Source organism: Xiphophorus hellerii, chromosome 7, assembly GCF_003331165.1.
Source record: "Xiphophorus hellerii strain 12219 chromosome 7, Xiphophorus_hellerii-4.1, whole genome shotgun sequence".
Lineage (NCBI taxonomy): Eukaryota > Metazoa > Chordata > Actinopteri > Cyprinodontiformes > Poeciliidae > Xiphophorus > Xiphophorus hellerii.
The window spans coordinates 3,024,026-3,041,190 of NC_045678.1; the positions used below are offsets into that span (position 1 = coordinate 3,024,026).

General features: G+C 40.6%; 1 protein-coding gene across 1 annotated transcript in view; it reads right to left on the minus strand.

Moving 5' to 3' along the window:
- The window catches only part of plcl1 (phospholipase C like 1), a 126,671-nt gene that overhangs the window by 43,322 nt on the left and 66,184 nt on the right, over positions 1-17,165 (minus strand). Inside the window, exon 2 of the mRNA XM_032566892.1 lies at positions 1,814-1,888. Within this exon, the coding sequence (XP_032422783.1) occupies positions 1,814-1,888 (75 nt within the window). The remainder of the gene's footprint in view (positions 1-1,813; positions 1,889-17,165) is intronic.

Genomic DNA, 17,165 nt, shown 5'->3' on the forward strand with positions numbered 1-17,165 from the left:
AAAAACACAACCCTCCAGCTTCAACAAAACATCAGATTAGCAGTGGAACAACACAGGCTAGCTGCTTCCAGTGTTTGTACATCCCCAGTCGCAGAGCTTAAGTGGGTCAAAGGGACACATTGAGCATCGCTCACAGCTGATCTTTCCTTCTGAATCCAAAAACACCATTTCCTCCACAGTTGTCATACACAATTTTTAAAGGGGAGGTAGCATGTATTTTCTAGGCACATAGTGCCATTTTACAGCACAAGCAAGTAACTATGTTTCCTTCAGTTGTTGTAAAAACATTGTAAATATCAAACATGTCACCTCTGTCTCTTTAAGAAGCTCCTGCTCTTTCTGACACGTTGTCTTCAGCTTGTCATGACAACATTCCTCCTTTCAGCCTTTAACAACATTACGATTGTTGGACTGAGAGTGGACTGTAAGTAAGAATAGATGTTTTTCTTTGTTTCTTGAAGAAGCTCCAGCCTTTCAACATTTTCTCCACATTGTTGCATTTCTTGTGAATATTAAGTGGCAAAGTGTTATTTTCTGACTCCAAAAACATCCACAAGCCGACGACGTGAGTTTGGGACATCTCTGCAGACTGTTTCAAAGGTTGCTCCACATAATGAACAACACCACACACTGTCTGCATGTGAAATAAACAGTGACTTTAATCAGAGACTCTTCAGCTCCCTGGAATATGAACTGATGCAGGGAATCCATTAAAATAAGCTTACAAAGGATTGTTTTGTGTCACATCAGGGAGGCTGTTTCTAGACAATTGTATGAAGTGATCACATTATCTTTGATCTTTTTCTGTTTTTTACATTTTAATTTTACTTTTTGCAGCAATCAATTTATTCCCACCCACACAGCCCATATTTATTACAGTACATCTTCTATAATTTCTTTTATTTAATTTCCCTGACGTCTCGTTTCTGTGAATGCCCAGATGGACAGCACTGAGTCGCAGACCCAAATAAATTGGAATTATTTCATTTGCGGCCCGACTTTTCGTAGCAAACACACTGTGGACGTAAATTTCAAAAATTTGTTTTGGCACACACACAGTGGGAAAAATTAATATTTGATACACTGTCCATTTTTTAAGCTCCCTCATGTACAAAGACTGTAGAGATCCATAATGTTTGTCATAGGTGCGCCTCGACTGTGAGAACAGAATTTATTTTAAAAATCCAGAAAATCATACTCTATGATTTTTATATAATTCATTCGCATTTGCGATGCCTTGGCAGAATGACACAGATCTGTCTGACAGCAGGCCAATACGGCAGCCTGGAGGGTTCAAGTCACTGTTTGTTGAAAGAAAAGCAGTCAGGATGTTCAGGAAAAACTCCGGGTCCACCGAGGCTGGGATCCTCTGGACCGCCAGCGACACCAGCCACAGTAAAGACAGTTTAACTTCAAGAACTCAAGAATTTGGAATTGTTCACAAGTCAACACTGCTAAAGTTAACATGCTGATATTCAACCTATGTACATAAACTTAATCAATTCTGAAAAGAAGAGTGCTCAAATATGCAGCCAGATTTAAAACAGAATCTGGAAAAAATGTGTCACAAAGATCCAACTTAACTCCATTTTATTGAATGCCAGTGTGGATGTGTGCATACCTTAGAGAGTTTCTATGAACGTACGACAAAAAAATCTATAATTAGATTAGATTGTTTTCCAAAACGACTGAAGCTTTTGTTGTAGAATAATTCTACCTTAGAAAAAGAAAGGTTCAAATAATAAGAGCCGAACATGAATATCACATTCATGTCCGTAATAAGCGCTGATCACAAGGGTCGTGTTTAAGCTACCTTCTTCTCGGAGGGCATGCTGCTGAAGGACACCGTCTTCTTCCTGCCTCCGCCCACCTTCTGCACCGACGGGTCCTGGAGAGACACAAGGACACCAGGCAACACTTAGAATGTTCAGATTTTCTTTTCTTCTTAAACAGATCCAGAGCAACAAATGAAAAGAAAGGTTCAAAGGGGAAGATAAGGGGAACCCGTGGCAGCAGATTTCTCTGATTTTCAGAAAAAAATAAAAGTTTATATGAAAAAGCTTAAATGAATATGATCTGTTTTCATTTAAAACAGAAAATTAACTATTACTCCTGCTGCTGCTGACACAATATATTTATTAATATAGATAAACCATGCATATTATTATGCTTGATTATGACATTTGGACCTAAACATAACTAAAGAAAGGCACCTCCTTACGTATTAGCTTAATTTATCATTCCTGTATGCAAAAGAAGTGAAGCTAGCATGATTCTGTTAGCTAACCAGCTGTGTGCAGCAACATGCGCAGCAACATGTGGGAGAGGGGCAGCTGTGCAACCCTCTAATATCCAGAAAATACTGCTCACCTTCTCTGGCAACAAATTCAGTTAAGTCAATTTTATACATACAGCACATTAAAACAACAAGACACTTCAAAGTGACCAATTATGACAACAAGCAATAAACATGACATGTTGTCAAATGCCTTCATCAAAATCATCGAGCAAACATCAGATCTGTTGAGTAACGTTCCACTAGTCAAAAGCAGCTCTGAACAGGTGGGTTTCCATCTGAAGGAACTCAGTGTTTCGGCTGTTTTAAAAGTTTTCTGGACGTTTGTTCCAGATCAGAGGAGCATAGAAGCTGAATGCCGTTTCTCCTGGGACTAAAATACTTTAATCTACAGAGACAAAGTGGAGGAAAATGTTTTGTCCTTGGTTTATCTTGAGAACCAGAATCAGGCCTTACTCCAGGTAGAAAATAATAAAATAGACACACCGTTTCTTAAGACATGAATGTGTTTTGTGCCGAAGAAACAACAGAGCCGGTGAAGATCCCAGTCATGGTGACAGGAGAGAAGTTCTGCTGTCTGCAGAATACCTGACAATCTCTAACTGTTGTCTGAGAGCAGGTTACATAAAGCAGCCTATTTATGCTACAGTTACCACAGCAGCCAGCTGTATATTAACACATCAGTGTGTTAGAGCAACACACGGATTAGATGTAGGCGGTGGTAACCCCCATCGTCACAGCAGATGTAGAGGTGCTAGAAGCACAGGCTGATTTTTAATAACACCTTACATTAAAATACACACTGTGTGACATTATTATGTAATATGTCATACATTTGTTTCTTGTTCTTATTAAAACTCATTTCTGAAACATCCCGGTCGTATTCCCATATTCTGAAGCTCTGTGAAGGTCAGAGAAAAAAAAAAGATCCAAAGTATCAGTAAAAGAACATAATAAAAATGTCTCATTCCATGTGATGGAGACGTTCTGTAACATGATGGAGTTTGCATTGAACAGTTCAGACTGATTTAACTTTGGTGTTTCAATTTAAAGTAAAACCTAAACATTTAATTTTTATTTTTTTAATTAAGGTGAGTAACCGGCGTTCTAATAGAAAGGTGTTGTATAAGCAGGAAAGTTTAAATTGCTCCTCTTTAACCCTCCAGTGCTCTCAGAGACGGGGTCATTTGGAGCCAACAAGATTTTTATTTTCTGCGTGGTCCAGCAGGATCACGCTGAGTTTTTTTTTGTGTGTGTGGATGTGTGGTTTCAGGAACTGACGGTCTGACAGGACTATCCCCTCCCCGCCAGAAAAAAATGTCATATTTTGCTGAAGCAAAACCATTTCTGGGATACAAGTTAATATGGTATATTTAATCTACAATTAACTGAAACTAGAGTTCAGTTAAAGTGGACTAAACAGGGCTGGTGTGAACGCGCCCTAAGTGTGTGTTCAGGATGAAGCCAGAGAGACTGCTGTCAGCAGTAAGGAGGGAATCACTTGTGCTGTGGTGAATAACGGGTTGGGCTAAAACCTGCTTGGAACAGAAAAACGTCAGCTTCCTCTGCTAGACCTGTTACCTTCGAAACCTCAACTCCCATCAGCAGGATGCAGTGGACGGACACAGAGCTCTAGTCTGACAAGCGTGTGTGAGATGACCAATTTTAAGAGTGATAAACACGAGGTTATTCTGTCTTGGAATTGAAAGTCGCTCGGTGTTTTGTTTCACAGCAGGTAAAGTTCAGGAGAAATCAGGCGCAGTGTGAATCTGTCAGCTTGTTGTGACAGTGAACGATCCCCAGCACTGACAGTAACCCCCGCTGAGGGAGCTTTTTCCTGTCTCTGGCTGCACAGATACAAAAAGACAGCCGAGAGAAAATGTTGACGAGAAGTTATAGACTGTTAGCTCTGCACAGGGTTAGCTTGCAAACAGGTCGTCTCTGGTGCAGAAGGAGCTGCTGCTGCTGTGGCAGGACAGGACCAGCTGCGTTTCCACTGACTATACAAATAAGTAAATTCACATTTCAAAAAGAAATTTGATTAATGGAAACACGGTAATTTAAAAAAAAATTTTAATATATATATTTTTTTCATAAAAAGTTTTGGCGCCAGGATGAGGTGGGTTTTTAGTCATAGAGAAATTGTTTTTTTTCCCACAAAACTGCAATGGAAACACTTCTTTCACATCACGAGTCACAAGGTCAACAACCAGATGAAAAGATGGCAAAATTATGTTGTTGTTTTTTTACATTAGCAAAATATCCACAAAGTTTTGTACAACGTTTGTAACTGAAAAACTGCTAATGACGTACGGCCGTCTTTCTCTCTGCTGCTGAGTTTTTCCTGTTCTGATCTGTACAGGGGCGCCGCCGGGAATCTTGGGCCCCATAACAAAGAATTAGATTGCCCCCCCCGCACAACTACTGTGCAGGGGGGAGGGGCAATCAAATTTTTCTTGAGTCTATCTGACCCATCAAAAGCATCACAACTTTAAAGGCTTGCAACTGCCTTGCTTTCTTTGGTCCAATACTGATACTAGCACAATATTTACTGCTCATGAATTTTACATGCAACAATCCACATACTGCATGCAAGTAGGTTGCTTAATTGTTTTTATTATTATTAGTTTTATCTCATTGAAATGTCTCTTCCCACTTGCAACAGTCACAGACAACATGCAAAATATACATAAAGCAATCCAGACTTCTCAAAAAATGGTATGTAGTTGCATTTTATTCAAGCTGCAGTATAGAACTTTAATAAAAAAATATGTTTTCTCTATATTTGTTAAAGCTGTCATCATGTCGTGACAGTTTATTATGAGACAGAAAATCTGGAAACAATCAATCTCCTTCACCTCCTCCCTGTACTAGACTGAGCATTCACAACAAGCTGTGCTAGCTGCAGCAAGGGGAGGAAGGATGAGCAGCCACATGAGATTGTGATTGACAGCGCTAAAACTCTCCTGCCACTGACTGGTTGTTTCTAGATAGCACTGGAAGAAGGCAGAGGAAATATTTTTTTCACAGATTATCTCTCATACCATACTGTCACAACACAATGACAGTTCAAACAAATATGTAAAAAAAAAAAATTTTTAATAAAAGTTACATACTGCTGCTTTAATTTCACTTAGAAGAGAGCAGGTCAGGAGGGACGTGGCAATATATCTGTAATTTAGATGCAAGCCAAGGTAAAACTGTGGACTAGCCGCAGTCCACTCAGGATGTTGTTTTTTTATCATTTTATAAAGATTGTTTGAAAATTTAATTTTTTTGTTTTTTTTGTGGGGGGCCCCCTGTGCTCAAGGGCCCTTAGAATTGCCATCACTATTCCCCCCTATATGGCGCCCCTGAATCTGTAGGGTGAGTTCTTCCCATCAGAAGAACAGGAAGGCTCAACAAGAACTCCACATGTGGGAATCCTATTAGCAAAGTTTTTCAAACGTTTACCCATCAAATTAACTCCATCACTGACGTTTCAATACGTCTCCATGCGATGGCAGCTGGGTGGGATGTAATTCTGACTTCTTCTGCCTGTTTTTGCTGAACAAAGCTTCAATGTCACATAAAAATGAGTAGAATATTTTCCAAATGTTGGTTAGAGATTATGGAGCAAAATGTCAGGATGTATTGTGGGGGTTTCAGGTGAACGGTTGGGGTCTTTCTGCATGTTTTCCCTGCTCTTGCTAAGTATCTCTCCAGGTACTCTGACTTCCTCCCACAGTCCAAAAACATGTGAAATGGTATATTGGTTAGTCCAAATTTCCCTTAGGTATGCATGTGCATGTGTGTCTCTGTGTTGCCGTGGTGACCTGTCCAGGGTGTCTCCCACCTCTAGCCCAATGACAAGTGGACTTAGAATATGGATGCAGTTTGAGTTTGTCTTTATTTCTTTCTTTTTGCAAGCACTAAGAGCTTTTGTTGGCAGTTGTCAAGGTGGCTCTGTAAGCTGTACCGCAAAAACATGTGCCAGAACAATAAGCATTTAATCAGCAGTCAGAATCATTTTTTATGTGAAAGGAGCGCGCGGCGTCTGCGGCGGCCTGCTGGTTTGCAGAAGGCTGATGTGAGAACCTCCTGCAGCTCACAGCTGATCTATTGAGCAGGGAAAATGAATAAAAGAACATTGGCTGTGCCAGGCGCTTCCATTTGACAACTTTACCTCCTACACAACAGCAACCCACATAAACACTCTGGTAATTAAATCACAAAGCAGCGCGGAAACTGTCAAACAACCTGCGAGCCGGCAGCAGCGTGTTCCTGGACCGCCTTACATCGAGTTACAGTTAAAGTTTATTTTCGTACCGTAGGTGCTGCAGTAATGTGTTTAAAGCAATAGAAAACTGATGAGAAAATCAGATCAAAGCATGTCCATGTGCTAGAGTGGCCTAGTCAAAGACCAGACCTAAGTCCAGGGACACAGGATACGACAGGAGAGGCTGACATGCAACTCGGGAGTATTTTATTTTGAAAAATGTGAACTTCTGCCTCCTTTTGAGCAGAAACAGTTTATACACCTCAGTTCAGACACAATTAAGTTCTCCCACCTCATGACACCAGCTACCAGCTACCAGTCTCCAGCTCCAGTCCTCATAAGCTGTCACCCAAGAGGCCTGGCACAATGACACAACTGACTGGACAATAAATTGCCCCAGAGGTTATTGTGATAAACGATAATATTGTCATTTTGAGACCATTTTTGAGTAATATAATGGTAATGGCATAATAATGCACAAACACATTCTCAAAAATCAATAAACTTTAACTTGTAATGAACATTTAACACTGGAACTGGGAGACATTTAAAATATCCAAAATAAATAAACAAAACAACAGAAACAACAAATAAACTGAATCATGAAGTCTCTGTAAACAAAACTGTCCTTCAGAAAAAGAGACCAAAGAACCAGAATGAAGACTTTTCCAACTTTATTTTCCACCACAAGGAAACTTCCAACAACGACGACGCTCTGATCTTAAAGACTCTGCTAACGTTGTTCAGAGGAGCAGCACCATGTGCAGGATGTGAAGTGTTCACAGAGCCCAGAGGAGGGGAAAAAACGGACAGTGATTACTTCCAAGAAAAGAAGCAGATAACGCAGAAAAGAACAGAAACGGTTGACAACAATCGTTGCCCCTCAGCTTTCACGGCACAAACAGCAGATTGATTTCCGATTCAATTACCCAGGCGGCGGGGCATACGGCGGGCCAGCAAGGTCAGAGTTTGCTCGGTTTTCTTGATTGACGCAACTGTCCCACTAAATGTCTTTTATATTAAGTTGCTCAGTGATAAAGCCGGACAGATGAGCTTAGAGAAAGCAGGTCAGCGGGTATTTAGGTAGAGTCCGGCTCGGACATTTGGGAACACTGATGTTGTTGTGGCTGTCGCTGCTAATCCGTTGTCAGGCTATTATATTTAAGCATGTTTCTACGGACGCCCTGACGTCTCGCCGCTGGACGCAGGACGCCACCCAGGAAACTACAGTCATGTCAAGCCTTTAATGTGAACTTTGGTTTGGAGTTTTAAAAAAACGGGCTTCATTCAGCTATAATCCACAGCTTGCTTTAGGCGTTCTCCCCACCCCACCCACCCCAACCCTCTTCTCTCTGAAACTAAAATTTCTCTCTGCTTGTGAATATTGCCATAGGAAGAAATACCTTGGTGTAGATGGAGAGATAGTAAAGAAAATGAGACCAACAGCTGCAGGGAAGAGGAGAGACACAAGAGGGGCCAGACAGGACGAGTCAGGGGAACGGATTTAATATGAAGGGTGGCTTCAAGTGGACAAACCAGCAAACCAAAGAGAGCAGTAGTTGGTCCTCACAGCATCTGACGAAATGAATGAGCGAATGAGAGATGAAGGAGTGGTGACCCAGGAAGCAGGGAGAACAAATGGATTTAAAACAATAGGTTATTGTCATGGGAAGACATGAACAACTGGAGAGGCTCTTCACCCGGCAAACTCTTCGAAATGATGATAGCTGGACGCTGGAAACCCGGGAGATAAACAGACTCCGGTTCAAAGGTTAAGTTCACTGCAGCAGCACACAAACTGTCAACTGACCAGGATTAAGCTGAGCTCACGGGTATCTACAGCAGTAAAGGAAATAGCTTATGCTCTGACATTCTCTTCCTTCAGTCACATTCACAATCTGGAGAACGGGCAGAGAGGCTTGAGATAACAGAAACACAGCATTAGCTCAAATAGACACTTGCTACAACCGAGGGAACCAGAATGCCATCTGACTGACCCACTTTGGGCAGCTGAGCATCATTGAAACACCTCAGTCTGCCTGAGTGTTGCAGATGAGTCTTTTCAGTTGGAATATCGTAGAACAGAAAATTCACAGATTAAGTTCTCAGCTGACAAATTAGCAGAATATCATGTCAACATGAACCAAAATGTTTCAGCACCTTGTTGAATCTGTGCTACAAAGAAATAAGGAGCTCCTAGCGACCAAGCGCTTCCTCTGCGCTAGTATTGTATGAATAATAAAGTGACTGGTCACTGTTTACATCATTTCTACTGTTCTGATGTTAGTGCATCTCAAATGTCACAGTCCAACAAAACACGTGTCAGACTCCAGGACTGCCATAGTTAGAATAGTTGTGTGCTTATTAAATATTATTTTTAACAGTCAAATCAAAGTTAGTTTTTATTTGTACAGTGCCAAATTACAACAGTGAGAAAGGATGTTACATATTATTTAATCTTAAGAAGTGATCTATACTTTAACAGATTATTATTGGGTATTATTATCTATACCTTCTGCCACAACCAGCCTGTGAAGATATTCATGACCTAAGTAAAAATGAGTTTAACACCAATGCATTAAAGCATCACTTACTATGCTGATGCTCCATCTGCACTTATACAGGTTCACTCACATCAGCATGTCAAATTCTTGAAGAACCACCAACAGCATGGCAGAGTGAGCAGATGCCGAATTACCTCAGCTAATTATTATTTGACCCCATGGGGGCGCCATTAGACAGTGTATGAAGCAATCACCTATCATCTCCAGATCACTAATCATTAAAACAAAACAATAAAAACAGAGAGTACATATTTCCTGCTACGTACCAAGGCCCGGCACTGGAGCATGTTGTGATTTTTTTTTTTCTTTTATGATTTTTTAATGATTTTTAACACAACAATGAACAGCATATATAGACAGTATAGTCCTACTTGAAACAGTAATTTGGAGAATAAACACAAACCAACAGTATGTGCTTTGTTTTATGTTTGGTTTTGTGAATTTAACATAATTAATCCCAATTCAAACTACACAAAATTATGGACATCAAAAGTGACACAGACTTGATTGACAGAAGAGGATTGTTGTAAGTTACAACAATCTTGTAACTTTATGTTTCATGGAATAGGCCTCATTTGTTCAGCTTTAGATGCATCTAAAACATGTTTGGAAATGTCAACATACCATATGTTTATTACATGTTAAGAAACAGTGTGACAGCAGGTCATCTCCAATTAAATCAACAACTAATGGGTTTCTTCAAATGCCAAACACTTTCAAGCTTGTGTGATAGTGAAAAAAAAATCAGATTACATTTGTTTTCCCTAAAACATTTAACTACAACAGCAAACATCATGTTTTTTTTTAAATATACATAAATTGACATCTTCTTTGTAGTCATATAATTAGTGTTAAAAATTACTAGCCATCATGAAATGAGTAAAAAATTTGACATTTCATCAGAGCTTAACTCAATATTCCTCTGGCTGCTGGATTTGTCTCTTCCTCCTCCTCCATGTTTTGTTTTCTGTTAGCAACGGTTTCTGTGTATGATCACCATGTGGAAAATTGCCTTTATAACCACGAGCCAACGGCTCTAAACACTGTAGTTTATTCACAGAGCTAATTGATGGAAACCAGTATGATGCCTAGTCTCTGAAGAGAAAAAGTTTTCACAGTTCATTCCAGGATGAAAGTACGGTTCAGTCATCTGCACATTTCTGCAGGCTGAGCAGGCTGAGCTGGCTGACCGCGACGGTGCACAGGTTGCTGAAAGAGAGCGCCAGATGTGAGAAGGGGAAGGCTGCCGAGGCTCTTTACACTGAACAGGAAGACACTTCAGCTGTCAGAGGGAGGAAGAGCGACGCTGTGCAGATTGTCCTCAACTCAGACAGAAGATTGATGGCCAAAACTCTGAGTGAACCTCAAGTTATTCCTTCCAAAACCTTGATTCTGTCATCAACTTTAGTTTTATCTGAGCAGCGTTTGTTTGGGTGGCTTTTTTTAATGTCTGTCTGTCCAACAAAAGGGCAAAGAGCAGCTACAAATGTTGACGAAGATGAACAGCCACAATCACACATTCTAGCCTGCTGCACTGCATGACACATGAAGTCAAAGCAGCAGCTTTACAGAATGCATGTATTATTTTTAAATTTTTTGCCAACATTCAATTTTTAGCTACTTACTATTAATCACGTTATGTCTATTTTTGTTAGCAAGAAATTTTCCATCACAGAAGTTAAACAGGGACGAGTACTTTCTAAAATAAATACAAATATTTATGGAACCATTTAAAGGGAATCAGTTTCCTTCACCCTACTGTATAAAATCTGGATCATCTTTTTCCACTGGAGAGCCACAGACAGGCAAAAAAAAAAAAATCAACCTTATCTGAATGTCTTGTCCTGTACCAATATTTCATGTCAGAGTGTTTACTGTTGCTGACTGATAATATGCTGGTTAATACTGTGCATCATTGCAGCATAAAGGAATTTTTGCTTCTCTCTGACTCCTTCACAACCTTTTTCCACCACAGTGTTTGTGTCTGCAGAAGGATTTTACCGTCGAAAGTTGTTTCATTCTGCAACTTTAAACACACTGCAAAAACACAAAACCTAAGCAAGTATATTTAGTCTAGTTTCTTGTGCAAATATTGTAATACATTTGGAATAAGAGAAAACTAACTTACAAGTAATTTTTCAGCAAGATATATGAGCCTGATTTAAGTGAATAACTCTTTAATATTGACGAAAAAGACTTGGTTCCACTGGCAGATTATTTCACTTATAACAAGACATTTTCCCCATAAGTGAAATAATATACCAGTGGAACTAGGACTTTTTCATAAATATAAGAGTTATTGATTCAAAACAAGCTCCTATATCTTGCTGAAAAGCAAACTGTAAGCTAATTTTGTCGTATTTTAAGTGTACAGAGATATTTGCACTAGAAACTAAACTAAAAATACTTAGTAATTTTTTTTATTTTTACAATGTAGAAAAATGGAGACTTAAATGAACTGTACTACTGTGGAACGATAAATGTATCATTTACACTGACAATATTCCAGTTATCAAACATCAACTAGGTGAACTTTGTAGGTCTAAAGTGCAGATAGCCGAAAATCAAAATGAAAGTAAAGGAAATCACCCAAAAGCATCATCAGTGTGAAATAAATCAGGATTGGGTCCAATTACAGCTAAAACTGTGGAAAACATTTCCAACCTAAGCTAAGAAAGCTGAAAGCTGTTTCCTGTCCAAGTGACCTTCAGCTGCAACATACTTGTGACAACTGGGACATTCATGTGAAAATCCATTAACGGCCCTCCGACGCTGCACATTCATTCATCACCGCCTACAGCCCAGCTGACTGCTGCCGTCCAACGAACGCTGCCCTAACCTGCAGCAGGCCGCTCACAGCAGGCCAACACCTGGTGGTTCCATAAATCCAGCCCAATCTGATCCCATGATCTGGCTAATGATCCCTCAGCACACTGGTGGTAGATTACCTCAATAGATTACCGCGCTGCCGCCCACATCCACAGCGCCGCAGCCACTAATCCACAGCGCAGGGCAGGCACAACGTGTGTCACGCAACGATCAAGAAGGAAAAGAAATAAGGCAGCAGCAGCAGCTCTAATTACACATTGTTGAGTTTTGTGTCATAGATCTTTGACTGTTTGTTTTCTGTTATCTTTAGGGGGTTCTTCTATCGATACATGGCTCCCCATGGGTTTGTAGTTGTTGTTTCAGGTAGCTTCATGGTGGCTATGTTGGTATCACTGCTGCCTTGCACCAAGGTGGTTCTGGGTTCAAATCCTGGCATGGCGTTGTTCTCCACCATGCATGTGTGGATTCTCTCCCCCCACAGTCCAACAACATGACTGTTACTTTAACTGGTCCCTCTAAGCCTCCCTGTCTACTTCTAATAAATTACAGTATCACTGAGAAAATCCTTTATTTATCACAAGGTGTTACCTTCAAATTGTTTATTCAGTTAGCTTTGATGAATATGAGATATAGCACAGCACCAACCAAATGTTTTGCACAACCGGCCCTTTAAGAGCATTCACAATCTTGATTTGGCCCAAAACAAAAATGACTTTGACAGCCAGAAATACACACCTGGCAAAAATCAAGTAGTTTGTGTCTCTATGAGTCTTATTTCAGAATTGAATAATTAAAAAAATACCTTTTAATCATATTTTTTGATATATTGAGATGCACCTGCATATTATGTAATATCAGTAAAACCATTTACTCAGCTCAACTCAGTCAGCGTTGCTGTAAACGTGGAAACCTGTTGCCTAGCAGGTGCTAAAACGTGGTACGTCTTGTTTTAAAACAGCGCAGCATAGAGTAAGAGCAGAATGAACGCAGGTGAGAGAGCAGGAACGCAGTTCATGAATGAAAGCCTTCAAACAGGCAGAGCCTCTCTGCAGCCTTTTAACCCTCAGCTCCTGCTTCTTATGCGCTCGGCTTTAACTTTCCCAGCATCGACGCTGCACAAATACGCCTACTGTCAGATAAAAGCCAGAGTGCTGACGACGAAAACAAAGTCAGAGTGAGGAAGACAGAAAAGGAGATAAGGGAAATAAATCAGATTAACACCGAGGGAGTAGTGTGAAAGCAGAATGATTAATTGATACCCGTGTCTGTGTGGGAGTATCCACAGATATGACATGCATTCCCAAGAGAGAGAACATAAGTGAGTCGTTCAACAATATATATATACTGTATATATATATATATAAATATACTTTCACCACTTCTGTGTTGCTCGATGCTTTTTGAGGAGCAGGAATTCTGTGCTGGACTCTGAAGCACATCTCCTATCAGCCTGTAAAGGTTCAGTTCACAGGTTTTCTACGGACCTCATGGCTAAACCTCACACAATAAATCTGTTAATCGAATGATACATTAAAATGAGATCCATCATTTCCAGTTGCAAACAATCGTTCCCCCTGTAATATCCGTTATGTTATCGATATGTTCCCCTTAAATATTGCCATCAAGCTGACATTTTGAAAAATACTGCAAAGTTCTGACTGTCAGCGCGAAGTATTTGCCTGTTTTCCCTGTCAAAGCTGAATTGTTCATATTTTTGGAGCAGCAATTTTGGTTGCAGAGACTTCATAATCCATTTTAGTTATTGTTGATCCAGTTGTTTTGTTTATTTTGTGTATTTAAAATGCCTTCCAGATCCACTGTTAAATGTTCTTCAGAAATCAAAGTTTTTGATATTTGAGAGAGCACACTTATATTAATACGGCATTATTATTGGTGTCAAAATCGTGTCAAAAATGACAATATTATTGTTTATCGCAATCATTTCTGGGACGGTTTATCACCCAGTAAAGTTTGTTATGCAGGCAGGCCTGGTCAGGGTGTGTGTAACGGATCCTGTGTGAAGCGGGTCGTTAGGTTTCAGCCTCTGTGCGTGTGGGCGTGTGTGTTGCTGTGTAACACCGTCTGTCTCCGGGTTTCAGACTTCAGGTTATGCAAGAGCAAAACGCGAGCTCTCAGGGCAGCGCTGCATTATGCATTTATGAACTCAAGTAATGGAAAGCAATTACCCCTTACTGAGGCTGCAACGACAGCTTTTTATTTCACCCTCCACTTGTCTGTCATTAATGAGGGGATTTCTGGGAAGCGAGAACCCTGACAGCTCCAGGTTTTACTCTCTGGTCTGAAGTGAACACAAAGTGAAGAAAAAGAGAATCTTCTCAAAAAGTGATAACTCAGATTGGTTTTATTTTCAGGTCTTTTCAGAGGTTCGGGCTGTCGACCATCTTAAAGTCAACTTCACTTTGATGTAGCAATGATTAAATTTAGGACTAGCTACAGGTTGGGATGGAAACTCTACAACTCAGCAGTTCATCCAGATGCTTTGTTATGAATCACTATCAGGTTCTCAAACTGTGGTAGCGGTACCAGAGCCTCTAGTGGTGATCAGAAGAAAGTTTGGTATCCATGGTGTCTGTGGACCAACGAACTAACCAGGAAGTAAAGCTAATAAGAAACAAGAAAGTATATTTTTCTTTACATTACCGTCATGATCATTCCTGCCCCCGGCCATCACCATCTACAACAACTCTTTAATTAAATTAGTTACACAGATCCATTTTTTTTCACTTTCTATATCTGTATAGAAAGTGAAAAAAATGGATATGTGTAATTAACTAAGATATCGGTATCTGTACCGATCTGTACCGATATCTGAGTTTCAGCATCGGCTGATACCGACCCGATGCAGAAAAGCAGTCCTGAAATTATTCAAAACGTTTCTACTTTTTAAACACAGACATAAATAAACTGACTTACAAATGTATTTGATAACTTTGCACCAGTACAGCGCTCTGAAATACACCAATAGTTTCACAAGCTTGGTCAAACATGGAAAGACAATTTTAATTTGTTCAGTCAGTGCAGTTAGGGGTAGAACAGCCAATGAAAAATAAATAAAAGAAACTGAAACGAACAAAAACAAATAAACTGCAACAAACCTTCTGTCAAATGGTTCAGAAAGAACAATTAGGAATTCCATATATAATGTAAAATAATAATGCAGGATGTCGCTCAGAGCACCAAGCATAGAATTAGACTGAACAGATCTGCCCTTACGAGTCAGGCACATTGTTGTTGATAAATGATCTAAAAAAATCTATATCTGGACCAACAAAGGTATTAATATTGGATTGGTGCAGCTCTAGTTACATTTATTTTCCACATGGGATCAACTAAATATTTTTGAATGAAATTTGAATAGAATAAAGTAGAACATTTCTACAAATGCATTATGTGTTTGACAGGTGTGTGTTTTAATTGAACTACAAGCTGCCGCAGCATTCACTGCAAACAACCACACACTTGTATGAAAACAGCCACCTAGTGCAAACTTCACAGCAGTTTGAAGGTTAATGAAAAGAAAGAGTTACAGAGATCACTTTAATATTACAAAGATGTCTTGGCGCTGCTCTAATGAGCCACAAGGGGAAAATAATCTCTCTCATCAAAGTAAAGATGCTAACAGTTATCTACTGCAGTTAAGATAAGGTAGAAAAAAACCTGAACTATCCCTTTAAAGTGAGAGTTCTTGAACACTTTGGCAAGTCGTCATTTTCCTCCAGGTTTTCCATCCAGCTTATCCGTCTACTTTCAGGGGTATACACACACACACACACACACGCACACATTCCTAAAGGTAATTTAGAATAACTAATTAGCCTAACAGTCATGTTTGTGGACAGCGGGAGGAAGCTGGAGTTCCCATCGGAGCCCACGCACGCACTGGGAGAAAACACAAGCTCCATGCAGAAAGACCCCCGGCTCATGCCATTAATCGATTTATTATTTATTGTTTATTGTGACAGGCCTACATGTGTATTGGCATAATTTGTTAGTTGGATTTTTGTTTATCTCGCAAAACTCCAAAGGAAACACTTTTTTTGGCATCGCGTGCCACATGATCAACAACTGGATGTTGCCACTGGCACAAACCCCAAAGAAGAAAACAACAGGAGGAGTTTGGTGGAAGACGGTGCTGCATGTTTGTTTACTTATCTCATGAACAAACATATCCACGTGTGATTTTAATCGCGTTTCTTACATCGACTGCATTGGCAAACTTGAGTTTTTTCCGAATATCGACAAAGTTTTGCGAACGTTTGCAACGGAGACGCAGCTCCAGTGAAACCCTTCCCGTTTCCATTCTGATGTGAATGTTCTCTGCAGCTCTTATACCCACTGGCTTCTGCGAGGCAGAGCACATAAATTAAACTATTGTGGCATCCGAGGACAGACCAAACCCACCCAGGCAAACAGACAAGAGGAGAGCGTCTCCTTCGTGTCTAGACCACTTCTCGGTTTCACCTCGAAACCCGCCTGGCTCGCTCTCTGCCGTTTCTTCCCATCCGTCTGCCTAATTTGATTAGACTCATCTCCGTTCCTTCACTTCCCCTTAACTCCCCATGAATCCCACCAGTAAGGGCCCCGCTGCACGGCTGATCGCCCCTCCTTGTTTTATCTCCCTCCTCCGTCCTTGCCCTTTTCCATCACTGCCATCTTTCTCCACTGCTTGCCCTTTATCTCCGTCCTCTCCCTCCATCCTTCTGTCCAGGCTTTAATGCTATCAGGGGAGCCCTGTAAGTGTCTCTAGGCTGCAGCCACAAGGGGCCCTTATCCAAATCAATGACACACTTTCAAGTCAAGAGGACATTTGTTATGCAACAGCTTAAAGCTTCCCAGCTTCTCTGGTGGGCCTGGCAAGCGGATGATATCTGCAGACGGGCGCGCACACACGCACGGGTAAACACGCATACAAAACTGCGAGAAACAAGGGATGGAAGGGGTGGAGGGAGAGTGGGGGGGGATTAGGGTGAGATCAGGCGGAGGGAGACATGACAGCAGGAAAAGGAAATGGGAAGGAGGAAGAAACGGGACGAGAATGGAGGTAATACAGGATGGCTAAAGGAAAGAATGAACACAGGAGACGTCAGAGGAGGGAGAAGAAATGAAAAGTAGAAGTGAAGGTGAGAGAGAAAAGAAAACATGGCAGGAGAAGAGAAGAGCGTTGGAAGGCCCCGTCAGAAAATGGCTTAATGAATCT